General features: G+C 42.3%; 1 protein-coding gene across 1 annotated transcript in view; it reads left to right on the top strand.

Annotated features, from left to right (window-relative positions):
* Window positions 1-19,025, top strand: part of BCAS1 (brain enriched myelin associated protein 1) — a 63,928-nt gene that overhangs the window by 32,718 nt on the left and 12,185 nt on the right. Inside the window, exons 5-8 of the mRNA XM_066626209.1 lie at window positions 2,851-2,895; window positions 8,231-8,371; window positions 14,159-14,194; window positions 15,211-15,435. Coding sequence (XP_066482306.1) covers window positions 2,851-2,895; window positions 8,231-8,371; window positions 14,159-14,194; window positions 15,211-15,435 — 447 coding nt within the window. The remainder of the gene's footprint in view (window positions 1-2,850; window positions 2,896-8,230; window positions 8,372-14,158; window positions 14,195-15,210; window positions 15,436-19,025) is intronic.

Genomic DNA, 19,025 nt, shown 5'->3' with positions numbered 1-19,025 from the left:
GCAAGGTTGGGAATGTGGCCATGGAGGTCTGTCATTTTATATACGATTTGCAGATTTCTCCAACGTGTGATTGTCTGTTTGCCTCTTCAGCTCTATTTTCATATTCCTGTTCCAAAATTGAATTTACAAGTCGGGCATCCCTTACCTGGATTTCTGAAATACAAAGTATTCCAAAAACCACAACTTTCTCGACCACACCTGACCTCATGAGTCGGGTCACATAAAATACACTAAATTATTAAAAATATTGTATAAAATTACCTTCAGGCTATGTGTATGCCCCCAGGTATCCCGTTAGGTATATGCAAGTATTCCAAAATATAGAAAAATTTGATATCTAAAATGCTTCTGATCCAAGCACTTTGGAGAAGGGATGCCCAACCTGTATTTTGAGAACATAGGGAAAGCCCTGCTGGATCTGACCAAATCCACAGCTTCTGTCAGTGCAAAGCCAGATACCTCTGGGGAGTGCACAAGCAAGGCAAGAAGGCAAACCTGCATGTTGTTTGCTTCCGCCAGTCTGGGCCAGCCAACCGTTGAGGCCAGGCGAAGCAATTTCTTCTTCAGGTGGTGGGTTGTGAGAGGTGTCAACTTGGCAAGGGCATCTCATGCGTTCCAGCCCACCAACCACTCAGTCACCCTATAGCCCAGTCTTCTTCCTACTCACTGAGAGTGAACTGAGAGCATCAGCAGCCCAAATTTTCCTCCAGTGCCACTACCATTAACGATTCCAGCCACAGGGCTGGAGGACACAGCAGGGAGCTACTAGAAGCCTGTTCCACTCAGTCCCCTTCTAGCGCAGTAGTCAAAGCAGGATCACTCCATTGAACCCCTTCCTCCTTGTTTGCACAAAGGCTTCTTCCAAAAAACTGGGGGAGTTTGCAGGGAGCAGAACAGGACTTGACTTTGGAGTCTGGACATGTGAGGATGAGGCAATGGTGGCAGCAAGGGGTTGGGTGGGGATCACAGCACTTACATACATGCATGCACACACATACATAAAGAAGATAAGAGAAGAAATGGGTTGGAAAATATAGGCACTGTTCCAGGCGCCACTTCAGTGAGGGCTGAGTCTGACCCCTGCAACTGGTATACTACCCCTGAACAAGGAGGCTCTTATTTATTTGTTTAAAGGTTTATATGCCATACTTTCCCTACAATAAAGACACTCAAGGCAGCTAACAAGAACAAATGCATTAAATCAAGCTAAGTTTTTTTAATGCTAAATTTTAAAAAAAAATGACAGTAACAGAACTCACAAAGAGGATCCCTGCAAAAGAACAGCGCATCAGTTATCATCAGCAAAATTTCAAATAGGGCAAAGCAGTCTTTAGCTGGCATTGAAATGGAAACAAAGATTGCTTTGACCTTACCTCTTGAGGGAGGGAGTTCCACAACTTTGGCGCCACTACAGGGAAGACCCTTTTGTGCATCACTACCAGGCACACTTCTGTTGGGGGTGGAACATGTAAAAGAGCATCTCAGATGAGATGGGTTGGGGGACTGAGGCCAGGAAGGAGATTTGGATTTAGTAGATGCCGCTGCTGACAAATCCACCCCTTTCCTGATCCCAATCCCCTCCCCACCCCCATTCGGCCCATCCCCACCCCATTCCTCCCTGCCCTGCCCTGCCCTCTGCACTCACCTGTTCTAATGAGCATTGGGAGACCACTGGCAGATGGAGCCAGCTCTTCACCGTTTGCACTGTCAGCCAGGCTGCACATCCCAGTGTGTCTGCTTTTGCAACAGCCAGACAGTGCCCTTTGCTGCCAGAATGCTCGTTCCAGCTGTGTATGGCTCGAATAGGATTGGGCCACTAGTGTGTTTCAAAGCTGAGCAAGGATTTCAACCCAGGCCTCGCTGATCTGGTTCCAACACTCCAACAGTTTATTAGACTGATGATTAACCATAGTTCTTAGCTATAGGTAAAGGTAAAGCTATACTGTAGGAATTTGTCCAACATAGGTACTTTGGTTTTTTTCCACATTTTGAAGATAATTTTTTGTTAATGTTTTTTGTAGAATCATGGGGCTAGAATTGACCAAGGGTGTAATCTATCCTATCTGGAGGCATGCTCAACCATCTCTGGGACTATGCTTAAAGAGCTTTGACGATGCTATGTTAAACATAGCCTGTGCCTATCTACACTCAGTGAAATAGGGTTTTCAGCTTTGTGGAACATTGCAAAAAAACACATGAAATCTATTCAGACAGAGATGGTGGAGAGACGCAGCCAAATGTGAACATGCACCATGAGTAACGATGTCACATCACTTTCAGTTCTCTATGAGAAAACTGCTTATAATCCGTCTTCAGCCTGTTGGATGCCTGTCCAGTATCTGTTCCTAAAGAAGACATGTCTTAGGTAGCTTGCTTTAACACTGAATCGCTCTTATAATTAGCAAGTTCTCCCTAGTACAGTACTTTACTTCAGACTCCCTTCCTTGCCCCCTTTGCCCAAACTTTGGTGCATATCATCCATTTTTATTTTGCGCAGTGGTGTAGCTAGAGGGGGTTCAAAGCACTCAGTTTTGCAGGGAGCCCCTCCACAGTGTGCAAGGCTCACCCTCCTCTTCAGCGCATTCCAGGTGGGAGGGGCAAAATGGAGACATATACTAGAATGGCTCCGAAGGGGAGGGAGAGGAACTCCTTGCATGCTGCGGCAAGGATGGCTGTAAAACTTAGTTCTTTGCACCCCTCTAAGCTATGCCACTGATTTTGTGCATCCTCTATTTCTCCTTTTGTGTCTGGACCAAAGATTTTCACAGAGATAATTTCAGAGAATTGCTTTGTTCTGTTAAAAAAAAAATTGCACAACTCATGGATTGTTTTGTCCTCTTGATCGGAAAGGTTTCTCCAAGCAAAGCAGATTCCAAGAGTGAAACCGAGGATAAGGTGAGTGTTTTGTTCATGGCAAAATGAGCTCCGGATAGGCTTTTCTCCCCCTGAAGATTTCAACTGAGGCAGATCATTGTATTTGAGTTGATTTTATTGGATTTTATTGGTCTGTGGAATTACATCTGCAATATAGTTATTAGTTTATGTGTATTCCAATTGACTTCCAAGATGCTCGAGAATTGCCTTTTTTATGTACCTTTTTTACTCTTCACAATCTTGCAGGGTAAATTGAATTGAGACGACTAGCCCAAAATTTATTTAATTAATGTAATATTCAGTAAGCTATATAGTTGACCAGGTATTGGAATCTGGGTCTCCTTTGCCTGATACTCTGACCACCACATCACATGGGCTCATTCACATATGCAGCTCACTACTTGACATTGTGGTTGTCAAGAGATAATTTAGGGCCTCTTCAGAGATTATGTTTTCAGATCTCCAACAAAACTACGAAAAGGTAAATAAAAACACATCTGTCCTTCAAGGATATCTGACAGAAAATTGGGATTGGCAGTGACTACCTGTGTAAACAAACACTCGGGAGCAAACCTGGGTCACTTTTACATGATATGCACAACGTGGCATATGGTGTGTTGTTATTTCTTTGTATCAGCACTTGTCACATCTCTCAGGAGGGAAGGGGAACATGAGTTCCTCTCTTTGGCTCAGAGTAGAAACTTTACCCATGCTCATAAACAAACATCGAATGTGCCATATTGACCCGTCTGACTCAATGCCTACTCTCACTGCCAACAGCACTCATAGATCTTAGGCCAAGGTCTTCCCAGACTTGCTGCTCATGATTTTTTAACTGGAGATGGCAAGGATCAACTCTTGGGACTGAAACATGTGCTCCACCAATGAGGTACGGAGCCTTTCCTCACAGGAAAATTATACCCCTTTATCAAAGTATCAGTTCCCAAACAGGAGACTACCTGGCCCACAGGAGTACTGAAGATATTTGAACAATGACATTTGCACACTATTAGATGTTTATTGTGCTATGATACGTTCCTTTTTTAATCAATGGAATCAAACATGCAGGGTCATCACCATAATTCTTCTGGCTGCCAGCCTTTTTACATTAATTCTGAGGGTCCAGTTAAATAAGGAATAAAAACGAATCTTTGTAAATTTGCTCCTCTTAGAACCACGTGGCTTCTTGCCAGTTCTTGCATGCCAGCTTGCAGAATTGATACATTTCCAAAAAAAAATACTCTATTTCATGTATTCATTTTGTTCAAAATCGTTGGATTTGTACACAAGCAAACTTTTTTTTTCTTTTTAGCTGTAGGTGAAGGATGAAAGCTGGTAACAGTCCTCCCAAAAATGTTTTCAAGTTGGAAAAAAATAAAGATTCTGTACTTGTTGCCTTGCTCTTTTAGATGTTGTATACAATATACAAATGCAGAGGTTTCATGGGGGAGTGGAGGACCAGGCTTCTCCTACAGAAGGAGTGGTGACATCATCACTAGGAGTGCTCAAGTGCACCATTTTGAAACTTTTTTGCAAAAGACCTGCACCAGCCTCTGCAGAAAGCAGGCTAAGAAATTTGCCTAGGGGCATATCTAGGCCATCATTTTTCCCAGTGGCTACTGAGAGGCAGTATGTAGCTCATGTTACATTAAGGCAGGGGTCTCCAAACCCCAGCCTGGGGGCCAGATGTCGCCCACAGAGAGCCTGTATCCGGCCTGTGGCCAGCCTCTGATCCCCTAACAGCCTCTGGCCCAGTTGACGAAACACAACCAGAGTTGTGGGGTGGGGGAATGGGGGCCCATTTAAGTGTGTGCTTTATTTCTTAGCCTGTGTTAGTGCTTGGAGAAATCCTGGACATTTGAGCATATTCATTCATTCATCTAAGTTCTATCTCTAATGTATTTATTTAAAATTTATATTTAATTTTTTTTCCTGGCCCTTGACACTTGTATTTGATGCGGCCCTTTGGCCAAAAAGTTTAGAGACCCCTGCATTAAGGCTACAATTGTGTGCAAATTTACCTAGGAGTACTCCTTATTGTACACAGTGGAATTTACTTCTGAGCAAACATGCATAGATTAACATTCTAAGACATGGGATATTTGGGATATTTTTAAAACCTATATATAACTATTCTAATCAAGTCCAGTTTGTAATCAAGTCCAGGAGTTTGAGATAAAATAAACCAGATCTTTAAATGAAGTATAATTTTTGAATTAGGAATATAGGACAGGAGAAGAAAACAGTCTAATGAATGGATTTAAAGTAGATGTTTTGTTGTTACATAGTCGTAAAGCAGCATGATGGGGAAAGGTGTCATGACATGCTCTTACACTTCAATATTTACCACTAAGCCACTGTGTAGATGAACATATTTCTATATCTTACTTTGCCTGAGCAACAGTGAAGTCCTTACTTCTTACTGGTGCCAACTTTATAATGAAGCTATCTGTTTCTGAGCCACTTTCTGGAGAATATAGCAGCCCATGAAACTACAGAAGCAGGCCATCCCTGATCTACAGTTGAATCCTAAGCATGCTTATTCAAAATTAATCTCTTGAGCTGAGTTCACGTGGACTCACTCCTGTATACATTTGCATAGGATTGCAGCCCTTGATGAGTAGTCCCTAGAGAAGAAAGATGACATCAAAGCTCTAAGCAACATATGGCTGTACTTTTCAGGTAGCATATCCTGCTAGAATCGCCCAGCCATGTTTGTATTCACAGCAAACCAAACCCATTTAGTATATTTGCTTCCTGGTTTTCTTTCTTTAAGTCACAACTCTGACAATGCATTGATTTTAATGTTGAAGGATTAAAGACACTGTGTAGGAATACAAGCTTGCCTGGTGTTTGTCCCATAAAATGAGGAGCAGGGTTCTAGAAACTAAGCACGCACCATTTACACGTTGCTGTGGTCTAGGCTGACTAGATATGATCACTGTTCTGTGGATCAGTGATTGGATCAATTGTCAAGCATCCTGGTGAAGTCTCTTCTTGGGGTGTGGAAAATATAATTGATGGAAGCTGTAGAGTCATCCATTCCTGATGACAGAAGTAACCCAGAAAGTTGGTCAACAATGAGCTTTGTCAAAGGACCACTTTGGGAAGTGTATTTGAAATGGCCCTGATTCTCTTCATGCAAAGTAGCCTTTTGGTGATTCCTATCAGTCCCTAGTCCCTTCATGCCCATTTTTACATCCCATTTGCTTTGGAAGGGCCTGAAACAATTGTTCAGGGGACCAGAGTTGGCCCAGGGGCATTTGGTTGCTGACTTAAAGGAAAGCTACATAGTGTGATTGCCAGTTGCTAGCAGGGACTGAATCTCTGGTCCTCTAATCCTAGGCAAGTAAGGGCCCTCCTTGTGATAATCACTTTTGCCCAACAAAAAATAAAAGTGGACTTGGTGTTACTTGATTTTTTTTAATTGTTGCTATTGGTGAAACACTTCCAAGTATTCAAGCCATTGCCTCACAGTAACCCTGAGAAGTACATTGTGATCATGTACATTTTACAAAAAGGGAACTCAGGCAAGGAGGAAGTTGTTTTTTCCAGGTGCCACCCTCTAGATCAGGGGTGTCAAACATAAAGCCAGGGGGCCGGATGTGGCCCACGGAAGCTTTTTATCCTGCCCTCAGGCTCTCAGCTGCTGAGCAGTGCTGAGGTGTTACTGTTGAAAGGGCAGCCCACATGATACTTGGACTCCCCCATATCTTGAAATATGATAAATATGTGCGTGTTTTCTCTTCTGTCATTTGCAGCTAATGAATTTTTAAGTGAGAAAAAGTGTTTACTTTTGGTTGTGATCTGTTCAGTGACATTACTTCCTGCCTAACAACATCACTTCCAGCCCTCAGTAGGCATCATGAATGCCTCTCGGCGCTCGGTATGAAAAAGGTTTGACACCCCTGCACTAGATTCATGCCTGGGCATGTATTTTAACCCAGGTTCCCCAGATTCAAGTTCAAAGTATCATCCATGGGGGCAGACTGGCTCGTATTACATCAGAAGTCAGAACTGGCCTAGTATGCAAAACTTATTGAATTAAGAATTTCAGTAGTGCAATGGTTTTCAAACTATGTTTTTGGGGGGCTCTGAAGTTTTTTGTAGACTTTCCAGGGGCTTCTTAATGAGAAGATAAATCATTGCAGTCAAGCCTGAAAGACAGGATAAGCTTGCCCATTGTAATTTGACTTTCTAGTGCAATGGGCTGCTATTTAAGTGTGGGCACTTATAGCCTATTTTCTCAGTTTGTGCAGGGTTGTGGGGGGGCCTCCAACAGGCTTAGCCAGAGCTCCTCATGAGCTGAGTATGCACCTTAGAAAAGACTTTGATAGATTTCAGGCTTGTGGGAATTACCTTATTTTTTACTAGAACCCCAAAGACAGCAAGCTGGAGCCAGGTGCAAAATAGATATGGTGGTGAGTGAGTGCAGTATGTAAAATATGGTGGGAGAGATGGTGGTGTATGTAAATAGTGGTTAAGAAACCATACACTGGGATGTTCTACATATACAAGTACAAATGGATATCTGATTGACTACAGAATGAGGATTCAAAAGTCTAATTTCTGGGAGAAATCATGGTTGCTAATTTTCAACTATTAGAACCCCCACAACCACCCTTGTTGATCTGCTGCAAACCATCCACCAATCTACCAATAAGCCCCTGTATACTTTCTGCCCACAGGTACCTTTGACAACGTCCCATAATTTTCTGCAATGTACTGAGCTTCCTTGGTAGACACGCAGGTGTTCTTCATCAAAAGAATCAGTGACAGAAGACTGCCCTGAAGGCAGAATTCACTAGAACAGGGGTCTCCAAACCCCGGCCAGGGGACCAGATGCGGTCTGCAGCTAGCTTCTATCCGGCCCGCAGCCAGTCTCTTGTCCCCTGAAAGCCTCTGGCCCACTTGACTGAACATGACCAGAGCTGCGCTCTGATTGCATTTGGAGGGTGTTCTGAGGGCCAGAGAGGCTGAGTGAATGAGCCCACTCATTCATTTATTCATTCATCTAAGTTCCATCTCTAATTTATTTATTTAAATTTTCTTCAGGCCCTCAGCACTGCACCAGATATTTCATGCGGCCCTCTGGCCAAAAAGTTTGGAGACCCCTGCACTAGAATATTATATATATTTATGGGAATCTGGAGGTTTGTGTGTGTGTGTTTTTTTAAAGAAAGTGAAGGATGGTAGTCAGAACAGTGAAACACTGAATGATTGCAGGAAGGCAATGTCTGTGAACGTGGGTCCTCTTATTACAAAGTAGCACGCTTAGTCATGCTGGTGCATACTATAAGTGGAAATCAAATAGAGTTTGCAATGGAGACTCAGCTCTGAATGATGTCGTACAAAGGGATCTCAAACAGGCAAGAGCCATGGTGGGCAGCTTGCTGAGAAGACGGCGGTTGACTCCCATGTGAAAGGCACCAAGAAAAAGAAGCCAGACAGCCCCAGATTAGGACACAGTACGTTTAGCAAACTGTTTAGGCATAAGGTCAGTATTGGTGAATAATGAAAACTGAACCCTGAATGGCAACAGATGATTCTGAAGACAGTCAACACACAGTTTGTTGTTTAAATCCCTCTGAGCATGTTTAAATCCCTCTGAGCTCAGTGGGATTTACTAAAGTGTGTTTAGGACTGCAGCCACACAGTGTAAAATTGAAAGAGTCAGACAATCTTCTAGGGCCAAAAACTAGCAAAAGTACAAAAAATTACTGGGCAGCAGGGAAAGCGTCTTGAGCATTATGAAAAATGGAAATTTGCCCCTCAAATATTATCTGTGAATTCAGGGTTCAGCAAACAAACAAAAAAATCCCTCTGACCATATCATAACCATTTCCTGTGTCACTTTAAGAAGACCCTCTCACTAACTCAGTGCATGTTGCCCATAACCAGAAGTGAATCTGAAAAACAATAAGAGAAAAAGTGGCAGACCTGGCACCTTGCATCATAGCACTTAGCACTATTGTAATGCATTTAAAGTATCCAGGAAAGTTCATATACAGGAAGCATCTTGGTCATCCTTACTGTAGGCAGGCAGCACATTGATTCATATTGCAGATACTGGGACTTAGGCTGAGAAAATAGCTTGCTTAAAGCTATGTAGTGACTTCTTGTTTCAAGTGGTACTGAAATCATGGATTTTTCAGACCACACAGCACTAGCCCAGCTCCTATGTTTCTTCAGAACCCTTTAAATGAAGTCACCCTAGACTGGATCGAATCATTGATCCATCTACCCCACAAGTATCTACCCAGTTACAAGGCCCCTCAGTTTTTCATGTGGAGATCTTTGACAATCTCACCTGGATTGTCTGCAATGTACTGAGCTTCCTGCTTCAACATTGCTCCATTAAAATTGTAATAATGGACTTCAGTTCATTTTCACAGGAAAACTTCTCAGTGTTTATATTTTGTTGGCATTGATACAGAGATGAGCAAATACAGCAGGAAGCTAAGGGCCCAGTTCTACCCAATATACCAGCACTGATGCAGCTGTGCCAACGGGGCATGTGCTGCATCCTGCAGAGGGTGGGCATTCAGTGAGCCCTCCCTCAAGTTAAGACAATGTTTGTTACCTTTCTTCGGGGCTGCAAAGCAGCTGCATCAGCACAGGAACATTGGATAGGATTGGGCTGTAAGCACCTGATGAGTGCTTAGCAATAGATTCTTGTTCTCTCCCAACAGATAATCAGAGCTGATCCCTTGTTGAGTGCAAAGGAAGAAGCAAGCTGCAGACTCGATGTTACCATGAATGGGGGTCTGTTCTTATTATCAATGGAGACTGGCTGCTTGAGCACTGAATTGCCATTTTGCAACAGTTCCAGCAGCAAAATACCATTGTGAATATATGGTTCATTTTCCAGAACTTATGACCCAATTTTATGGGCTGTTTACAATGGCAGAACTTCCATAAATGCTGCGGTCCTGCCATAAAAGGCACACCACTGCCGAGCATGTTGCAGCTGCTGGTGCAAATGGCCAGCAGCTTCACACATTTGCCACCTATGGACCAGGCCTGCACCAGAGCAAGTAAGGTGGTGGTGGGGGTGGCAGGCTATGGGCAGTTCAGGGAGGTTCAGGGCAGAGAGGGGGAGGGCAGAAGGCAGGGAGGAGCTGGAAGGGGTGGATCCCAATTGCAGAATCATGAACCAGGAAGCTATCCCCTTTTTTGCAGCCCAACACACCCCCTTCCTCTCATCCAACTTATTACCGCTAAATAGCTGATGTGGGTCCAAGGAGATCCATAGGCAACTCGATAGCCTACCAGGAGATAAGTATAAGGAGATTTGACTTACCTCTCTAGTCATCTGGTTGCCCCTTCATAGTATGTAGTGCGCACTCCTTTGGTGAGACTGCATTCTATGGACTGGCGGGGGATAAGATTGGATCATTATTCTGATTATAGGATTCGGGTTAGTGCAGAATTCTAGACTTCTTTGCCCTAACCCCGTTGATTTTTAAATTTGCACATAAATCAATACTTTTGTTTATTGAAAACCGGGAGCATGAATGACAAGAATGGCAGCATTATTTCCTGAGGAATGCATAAAGACAGAGTTTGAGCTGTGATTGGAAAGTGAAATTGAGCTGACGCCCAAATTCCCCTAGACACCCACATGGAATTTTTGTGAGTAGGGGGCTTATGTGACAAGTACATTTATTTGGAAAGGAATGGTGGTAGAAAAGGCACTTGGGATAGCCATAGAAAAAGTGTATTGTATTTGATTCTGTCTTTAAAAAGGAAAGATCTGCCTTTTCCCCCTAAAAAAGAAGAGCTATGGCTCTTATACAGCAGTTAGGATTACCTGACCTGGTTTTGGTTCAAGAAATACATTTAAGGTTGCAATAATCATAATTACAAGGAAATCAGTCCCAAATAGTTCAGAAGCATGTATTTCTGAGCAGACAAGATAAGGATCAAGTTGGAAATAAATGTTTAAAGGCAAGCAGTTATTGCCACATATGCATCCCAGGCTATAGGGCCATATGTGAATGTAAGATCAGCCCTATTGCATCAGCATTTAGCCAAGCATTTTCAGTGGTAGTCAGCCACATATCCCTGGGAGGTTTAACAAGCAAGGTATGAAGGCAACAGCTCTCTCTGGTTGTTCGCTATCAGCAATTATACACTGAGGTGAATGGGGCATCCCCTGTTCATTCAGACGTCTGCTTCCTGTCCTTGCGTCTCATATCTGATGGGATGTCACTAGCGTGTTTTGTTTAGAACATTAAACGTAGGCTAGAGAACAGGAAGTGCCAGTCACTCACACTTCCTGCCTTCCTCACATCTCATAACTTCTGAAGATACCTTCATTTAATGTCCCCGAACCCCCAAGGAAGTATTGTTTTTCATGAGTTCATGCTAAATACTAACTTCAGCCAAAAGCTGTATTTGTTTTAAATGTGATGTTCTCACCAAATAACATAGACGCTAACAGTGGATACAAGCTCATTGCTGCACTGGGATTAAAGGAGAAGTCAGTATTTCTGAGTGGGAAATTTACAGTGCAAACCTACCACATTTTCAAAAATTGGTCCTGGCATTTTGATATTATGATAGGATTTTTTAAAATGTAAAAACTTGCCTGCACAAAAAATGTCACAGAATCCATTTTTGATTTTTTTTTTTCCACCTGTGAAATACTTAGATATGTCAACTTTCATTAAAGGCATGGAAGTTAAATCACAAGGCTACAATGCATCATGGTGTTTACATACTTATATGGGTGGGACCTTGGTATCCAATGATTTGGCACCCACTGATTTGACTCACCACTGATGTGGGCGTCCACCTTTAAATGCCTTGTAACAAGGATAAAAAGTACCAAAATCCAATTTCCTGCCTTTATACTGTTAAATAATTATAATTTCATTCCACTAGATTCCATTATTCACCCCATCTTGGTGGCTGAATACGGTATAGCATCTATATCAATGCATTCTGGTGTGACAATAAAGGAGCAAGAAACCTGAAAGTGGGTCTTTAAAGCCATTTTTCCACTGATTTGGTGTCCACTGATTTTTTTTAATCCATTAGGGGTTCTGGAACGGAAGCCCAGTGGATAACAAGGCATGACCTATATGCATGTTAGCTTTAACCCAACAGTCATAATTAAGCTAAACTTCCTCTGAAATCAATAGAATGGGACATAGTCCTGTCTCATTTTATTTCAGTGGACTGTACAGTTGGAACATACGCACAGTAACTTTGCAATCCTCCTACACTTATTCTTAAGAAAGTGTGCATGGTAGGATTGCAGCCTCAGCATCGTGGTTGAACACAATCATACTTCAATATGCCCAGGATCATACTATGGTCATGACAGACTTATGTGGACTGCCGCCACCCTGCCCCCCCCAAAAAAAAAATATATTGCTTTTATATAAATATGTTGTAAACCATTGCTCCCCTCAGTAATCAGTTTCATTTTTGAACCTCTCCTAGCTCATTAAGAAATTTTTCCTGATATTGAACAGAAACCTCCTCTTCAGCAGTTTAGGCCCATTAGATCTAGGTCTGTTCACTGGGGCAAAAGAGGACAAATCTGTGCCTTCTTCTACGTGACAGCCGTTCAGGTATTTGAAGAGTGCTGTCACATCCCTCTTCAGTCTTCTCTTCCCCAGCCTAAACATACCTAGTTCTAGGGTTACCAGATACAATGGAGGACAGAGTACCCATACCTAGTTCTAGGGTTACCAGATACAATGGAGGACAGAGTACCTATACCTTTAACCATTGCATAGAAGAGGGAATTTTGGTAGGTACAGCTTTTTAAACCCTTTCATGTGGAGCTGCACCTGCCAAAATTCCCTGTCCTCCTTTGTATTTGGTAAGTCTACCTAGTTCCCTCAACTTTTCTTCACAGGATTTGCTTTCATATTTTTAGTCTAATATTTTTGGGGGGTTTCTTTCACCTTGATTCTGAAAATGGTAGGTTGGGTCCTGCCAATTGACTAGAGAAACATGGTCTCTTTCTTGAAAATGTGTGAAAATGATACGGAATAATGGGCTAATATGGTAGGGAGACCAATTCTCTGATTGCCACTGCCATTTTTTGTAAATCAGTCTCATTTGTTTCTGTAGAAGTTCCGTAGAACTTCTTTCTAAGTTATTATTATTATTATTATTATTATTATTATTATTATTATTATTATTATTATTATTATTAACAGTATTTATATACCGCTTTTCAACTCAAAGTTCACAAAGCGGTTTACAGAGAAAAATCAAATAACTAAATGGCTCCCTGTCCCAAAAGGGCTCACAATCTAAAAAGATGCAAATGAATACCAGCAGACAGCCACTAGAACAGACAGTGCTGGGGTGAGGTGGGCCAGTTACTCTCCCCCTGCTAAAAAAAGGAGCACCCACTTGAAAAAGTGCCTCTTACTCAGTTAGCAGGGGTTGTACCACATTCTGTCTTATTTTATTTAACTATGACATGTCTCAGTAATGTAACACTGGGAAGTGAGGGTGTGGCAGCAATGAACTTAACCATTTGTGTAAAGTCAGAATATATGCTGAAAATGTGTGAAGATCATTACCTTGAATTGAGGGTTGGTGATCATTAAAAATGTTGCAGGCATTCAACAGAGTTGATGCTGCTAAAGAGTATATTACGTTCTGTCAAAGGTGGCTGAATGGCAAATAAATGAGTTGATTTTGTTTTCATCATTAGAGGAACATGGAGCGTAGCATAAATTCCCATAAGCATTGTCTGCTGGGAAACAATGTACTAGATGTATCACAGGGTGCTTTTTCCTCCATGGGGGGCATGCATGCTATTCACTTATGTGACTGTTCAAACACATCTTCAGTTCAGCTATCAGTTCACCATCTCCAGGGAAATATTCAAAATTTGTGGACCACAATCTTAAGGCCTAATCCTAACCAACTTTCTAGTACTGAGGAAGTCAAGCCAGTGGGGTGTGCGGTGCATCCTGTGGTGGTGGGGTAGCCATGGAGGCCTCCTCAAGTTAAGGGAACGCTTACCTCAGAGCTGCATTGTGGCTGCAGCAGCACTGGAAAGTTGGATAGGATTGTGCCCTTAGTATGTTAGAGAAATACTGAAACATTTACATCACCAGCCATCATGCAGTGTCCAGTATATGATGACTTCACCATTCCAACAGTCATGCAAAATGAGTGTGTGATCATATATACAAAGATATATATTTGATCCTTGAAAGTGATGGAGTCACAGATAGCTCCCAATGGTATAGACTGGCAGACCCTGAATGACTAGCTTCTCTGCATGTGTCTTGTTCCCTTTTAGGCAAAGAAAGAAGCCCAACAGGACACCAATATCAAAGTGAGTAAGATTATCGAATAACATTGCTGTGTGCCATCCCACCATTGCTACAAATTTCACCATTATGGACACTGTAATTAGACTTGGTTTCCCATGTGAATGTCTTTGAACTTGCCTTAACCTGTTTCATAACTGCATAGGTGGTACAGTGTAGTACCTAAGAGACTGAGCTGCAAATCAGGACTCCCCTGGTCTGACGCTCATCTCTGCCATGAAGTCACTGAGCCTCAACTCTCCAACTGCAATATGGGGAAAATAATACTTATGGAGTAAACCTGAGACGTGTGCACACTGGCACAGCATGTGCTGCACTGGTTCTTGACATCACAAAAGTGACATAAAGCACTTTGCAATGGCATAGCAATTGGGTGGGCTGGCACAAAGGGTCGAACTGGCCCACGTAGCAGTAGAAGAGCCAGAGCATGCCAGACACAGTAGGTTCCATGCCCTGTGGTTTCAGAGTTGGGGGGAGGGCAGGCGAGGGTGGTGAGAGGGTATAACAGGGTAGAGGAGTGTGGCAATGGGGATGGGTGGATCAGGCCCGGGAGGGTGCCAGTGGCACGTGCCGCATCTTATCCCCCTTTCAAGGCCTGATCTGCCTACACAAGGCAATGTGGAGTTGCGCCAGCTATGTAGCTCACACAGGTCCGAGTTGCCCCATTGCAGCTGCTGGGACTTGCATCCAGAAATCACTTTTCCAATGCAGAATGCAGCATAGCCCACCCCAGCACTGCTGAGTCTCTGTGCAGGGATTTGCGCTGGATTGGGCTGTTATTTTCCTTACAGAGTTGCTGTAAAGATTACATCAAGACACATATGGAGTGCATGGCGTACTTAGAAAGTGGTAGACAAGTATTAGGTATTATTATTTATTTTTAATTCTGAGATGTGTAATAATCAGTGGCCTTGTGCAAAGCATAGTTATGCTACATCATTTTGTCTTGTCTTTCTCCTGAGAGTACAAGTTGTGCCTATTCCCAGGGGTAATGTTGAAAACTGTTCACTTGTGTTTCTAGGGTACTGAGCCGCCTGTAAGCTCCGCTAATGTGACATCAGAGACAAGCGTCCTTCCATCACAAGAGATTCCCACAACAAAGCAAATCACAAAAGCCCCTGAACCTCCTGTACAACAGCAACCAACAGCATCGCCAGCAGTCATCATCAATGAAACTCCAAAAGAGATGACAAAAGAGAGATCTTCTTCCACTCCCACACCCCTAAGTAAATTCTTTTGGAAAAAGGTACATGTAGACTCCAGATATTTGCTTTCTTTTGTGACAGTGGCATAGCTAGAGGGGGTGCAAAGCACTTAGTTTTGCAGGGAGCCTCACCATGGTGTACAAGCAGTCCCTCCCACTCCCCTTCAGAGCCATTCAGATGCTCCCCCAAAACCAACCTGTTTCATTTATTTTTGTATGCTTTATTTCCACCCAGTCTTCAAAAGTAACCCTCAAATTTGTACCATCATCAGCATGTGAGAGACACTCTTCTTAATACTTGTTATGGTTTTGGCAAGCCATAAAACAGCCAGTTAATTAGGCTTCCTGGGTGACTGAATATCCCACGTTTTCTTTGAACATGAGGCTGTCTGGAATTTCCTCCCAGGATACAATTGTTATCACTAGTGAAACTCAACCCACTGCATCAACAGAGCGTGAGAGACAAAATGCATTTGGTCTACAGCTGTAGCAGCAGTAGCCGTAATATGATCTCATGTGAGGCTGTTTAAAAAAATGAACGCTTGGCAGAGAGTTTGCTTTATGGAGAATGTGTCCTGCTTTGTTAACTCCTGCACCTAAACAAGTAGTGACTACGTCTGAGTTCCAGGAGCTCATTCTCTTACTACTGGCAGCAATAGAAATGCAATTGCTGAAGTAGCTGCTTTTGCATGTGCCCCAACAAAATATGATCAAAGATATGCTGAGAACAAAAAAAGCAGGGGTGAGGGCATGTGATGCAATTTTCCAAGTACAGCATTAGTATCTGTTATTTTTAATTATTGAAAAGCTTCTTCCAGTAGTGCCATGGTTTTCAATTGTTATGACTCATTTGTATTATTTATTGGCTCTTGTTACTATTAATATGAGATACGAGATTTGATTAGGCTGTGTCTTTCCGTGTATCTCTTTCTGCTGTCACAACAGTACTATTATTACACTGTGCTTTATAGTCAAGGACAAACAGAAAAGTTTAAATAAAAGATAAGGGTGAGAACAATATAGAATAGGATGAGGAATAATAGTGCTTGTTCTTTTTACTGTTGTTTTATTAAATCATGACTATGTACTTCTTATGACATAGGTGAGAACCTTATGAAGGGTGAGAACAATATAGAATAGGATGAGGAATAATAGTGCTTGTTCTTTTTACTGTTGTTTTATTAAATCATGACTATGTACTTCTTATGACATAGGTGAGAACCTTATGAAGGGTGAGAACAATATAGAGTAGGATGAGGAATAATAGTGCTTGTTCTTTTTACTGTTGTTTTATTAAATCATGACTATGTACTTCTTATGACAAAGAGCCTTGTCAATATTTATTGCTTTTTAAAAAGTATTATATCCCGTCTTTCCTCATTCCATTAGGAATTGCCCAAGGTGGCCTACAATATTTATGTTTTCTACATATTGGTAGTTCTGTCCCCAAGGGGCTCACAATCTTAATAATAGATGTAATTGATGTAATTATATCACTACTGTTAACAATAGTACAGACTAAATTGATGGAAGTGTGCATCATGATGAAACATGCTACTACTGCTGAAAATGGCAGCCTCGAGTCAAGTTTTCTCTATCCTCCTTCATAATGTATATTAATTACATTCTGATGTCGCAGTGCTGTCAGCTTTCCAAGCCCTCCTTAGCGTCATTGATGGCTCTTGAAGCACTTAACATTGTGATTTTAGAACACAGGTAATTGTAACACACTATGAAGGAGAAGGGGAGAAATTGACAGAGGGTTTCCATTTTTGGTGGTAGCCCAGTATTGTTTCTTCCTATAACATAATCCCATAGATTTGCACAAACAAATAAGTAGTGTTGCATTAGGAGGGCCTACAAGTCCACATTTACTGTTCTAGTACAAAACTGTCAAAAATAGACAACATAGCGGTTTGTGCAGCTACACTGAAATGTGAATTTGAAAGCTCTCTGTACATACAATGACATTGTACTGTCTTGCTGAATTGTATCACTGCTGATGGACGACTACATTTTTCATGGCTCTCTATATAAAAAGAAAATAAGTTCCTGAAAGTAGAAAAGGAGCATGTCAGAAAGATTCTAGCCTAACTATACATTTCACATTCTACTTTTCTAAGTACAGGAAGAAACATGTACTTTAAACATGTACTTTAAAGAAACATGTGTAGGTAGCATCTGCTGTGCTGCATGCAAGTGTCTCTGAATCAGGGACTAAGCATTTCTTCTTTAAAAACTCTAAAACTAGTCTATGGTTGAAAGAGAAAAAAGTATTAAAGGCATGGAGTGCAAAAATTAATGGCATGGGGTGGCACACAGCCATTGGGATTGGAAAAAAAAAATGGTTCTGACACTCCAGCTGTTGAAGACCATAAGTGATTGTGAGGAGCTCCAGAAGGATCTCTCCAGACTGGCAGAATGGGCAGCAAAATGGCAGATGCGCTTCAATGTCAGTAAGTGTAAAGTCATGCACATTGGGGCAAAAAATCAAAACTTCACATATAGGCTGATGGGTTCTGAGCTGTCTGTGACAGATCAGGAGAGAGATCTTGGGGTGGCGGTGGACAGGTCGATGAAAGTGTCACTCAATGTGCGGTGGCAGTGAAGAAGGCCAATTTTATGCTTGGGATCATTAGAAAAGGTATTGAGAACAAAACGGCTAATACAGGGGTGCTCAAACTTTCAACTTTAGGGATCCTGGACCTTTAAAATTGTGTAGGAGAGATAATTTCAGCAGCTGCAGCTTGTCATCTGTGGGATGACAAGTTGCTACTGCTGAAATTCTCTCTTCTATACACTTGTTAAAGGTCCAGCATCCCTAAAGTTGAAAGTTTGAGCACCCCTGGGCTAATATTATAATGCCATTGTACAAATCGATGGTAAGGCCACACCTGGAGTATTGTGTCCAGTTCTGGTCGCCGCATCTCAAAAAAGACATAGTGGAAATGGAAAAGGTGCAAAAGAGAGCGACTAAGATGATTACGGGGCTGGGGCACCTTCCTTATGAGGAAAGGCTACGGCGTTTGGGCCTCTTCAACCTAGAAAAGAGACGCCTGAGGGGGAACATGATTGAGACATACAAAATTATGCAGGGGATGGACAGAGTGGATAGAGAGATGCTCTTTACACTCTCACATAACACCAGAACCAGGGGGCATCCACTAAAATTGAGTGTTGGAAGAGTTAGAACAGACAAAAGAAAATATTTCTTTACTCAGCGTGTGGTTGGTCTGTGGAACTCCTTGCCACAGGATGTGGTGATGGTGTCTGGCCCGGACGCCTTTAAAAGGGGATTGGACAAGTTTCTGGAGGAAAAATCCATTACGGGTTACAAGCCATGATGTGTATGTGCAACCTCCTGATTTTAGAACTGGGCTATGTCAGATGCAAGGGAGGGCACCAGGATGCAGGTCTCTTGTTATCTGCTGTGCTCCCTGGGGCATTTGGTGGGCTGCTGTGAGATGCAGGAAGCTGGACTAGATGGGCCTATAGCCTGATCCAGTGGGGCTGTTCTTATGTTCTTATGTTCTTAAGATAGTATGAAGATAGCTTCTCCTCCCAGTGTGCTGCTCCACGAAGAACTGGGCAGATCACCCTGGCCACTCATTTCGGTTACTCTGAAAATGAAA

Source organism: Tiliqua scincoides, chromosome 4, assembly GCF_035046505.1.
Source record: "Tiliqua scincoides isolate rTilSci1 chromosome 4, rTilSci1.hap2, whole genome shotgun sequence".
Classification (NCBI taxonomy): Eukaryota; Metazoa; Chordata; class Lepidosauria; order Squamata; family Scincidae; genus Tiliqua; species Tiliqua scincoides.
This window is presented reverse-complemented; position numbering and strand designations above follow the sequence as displayed.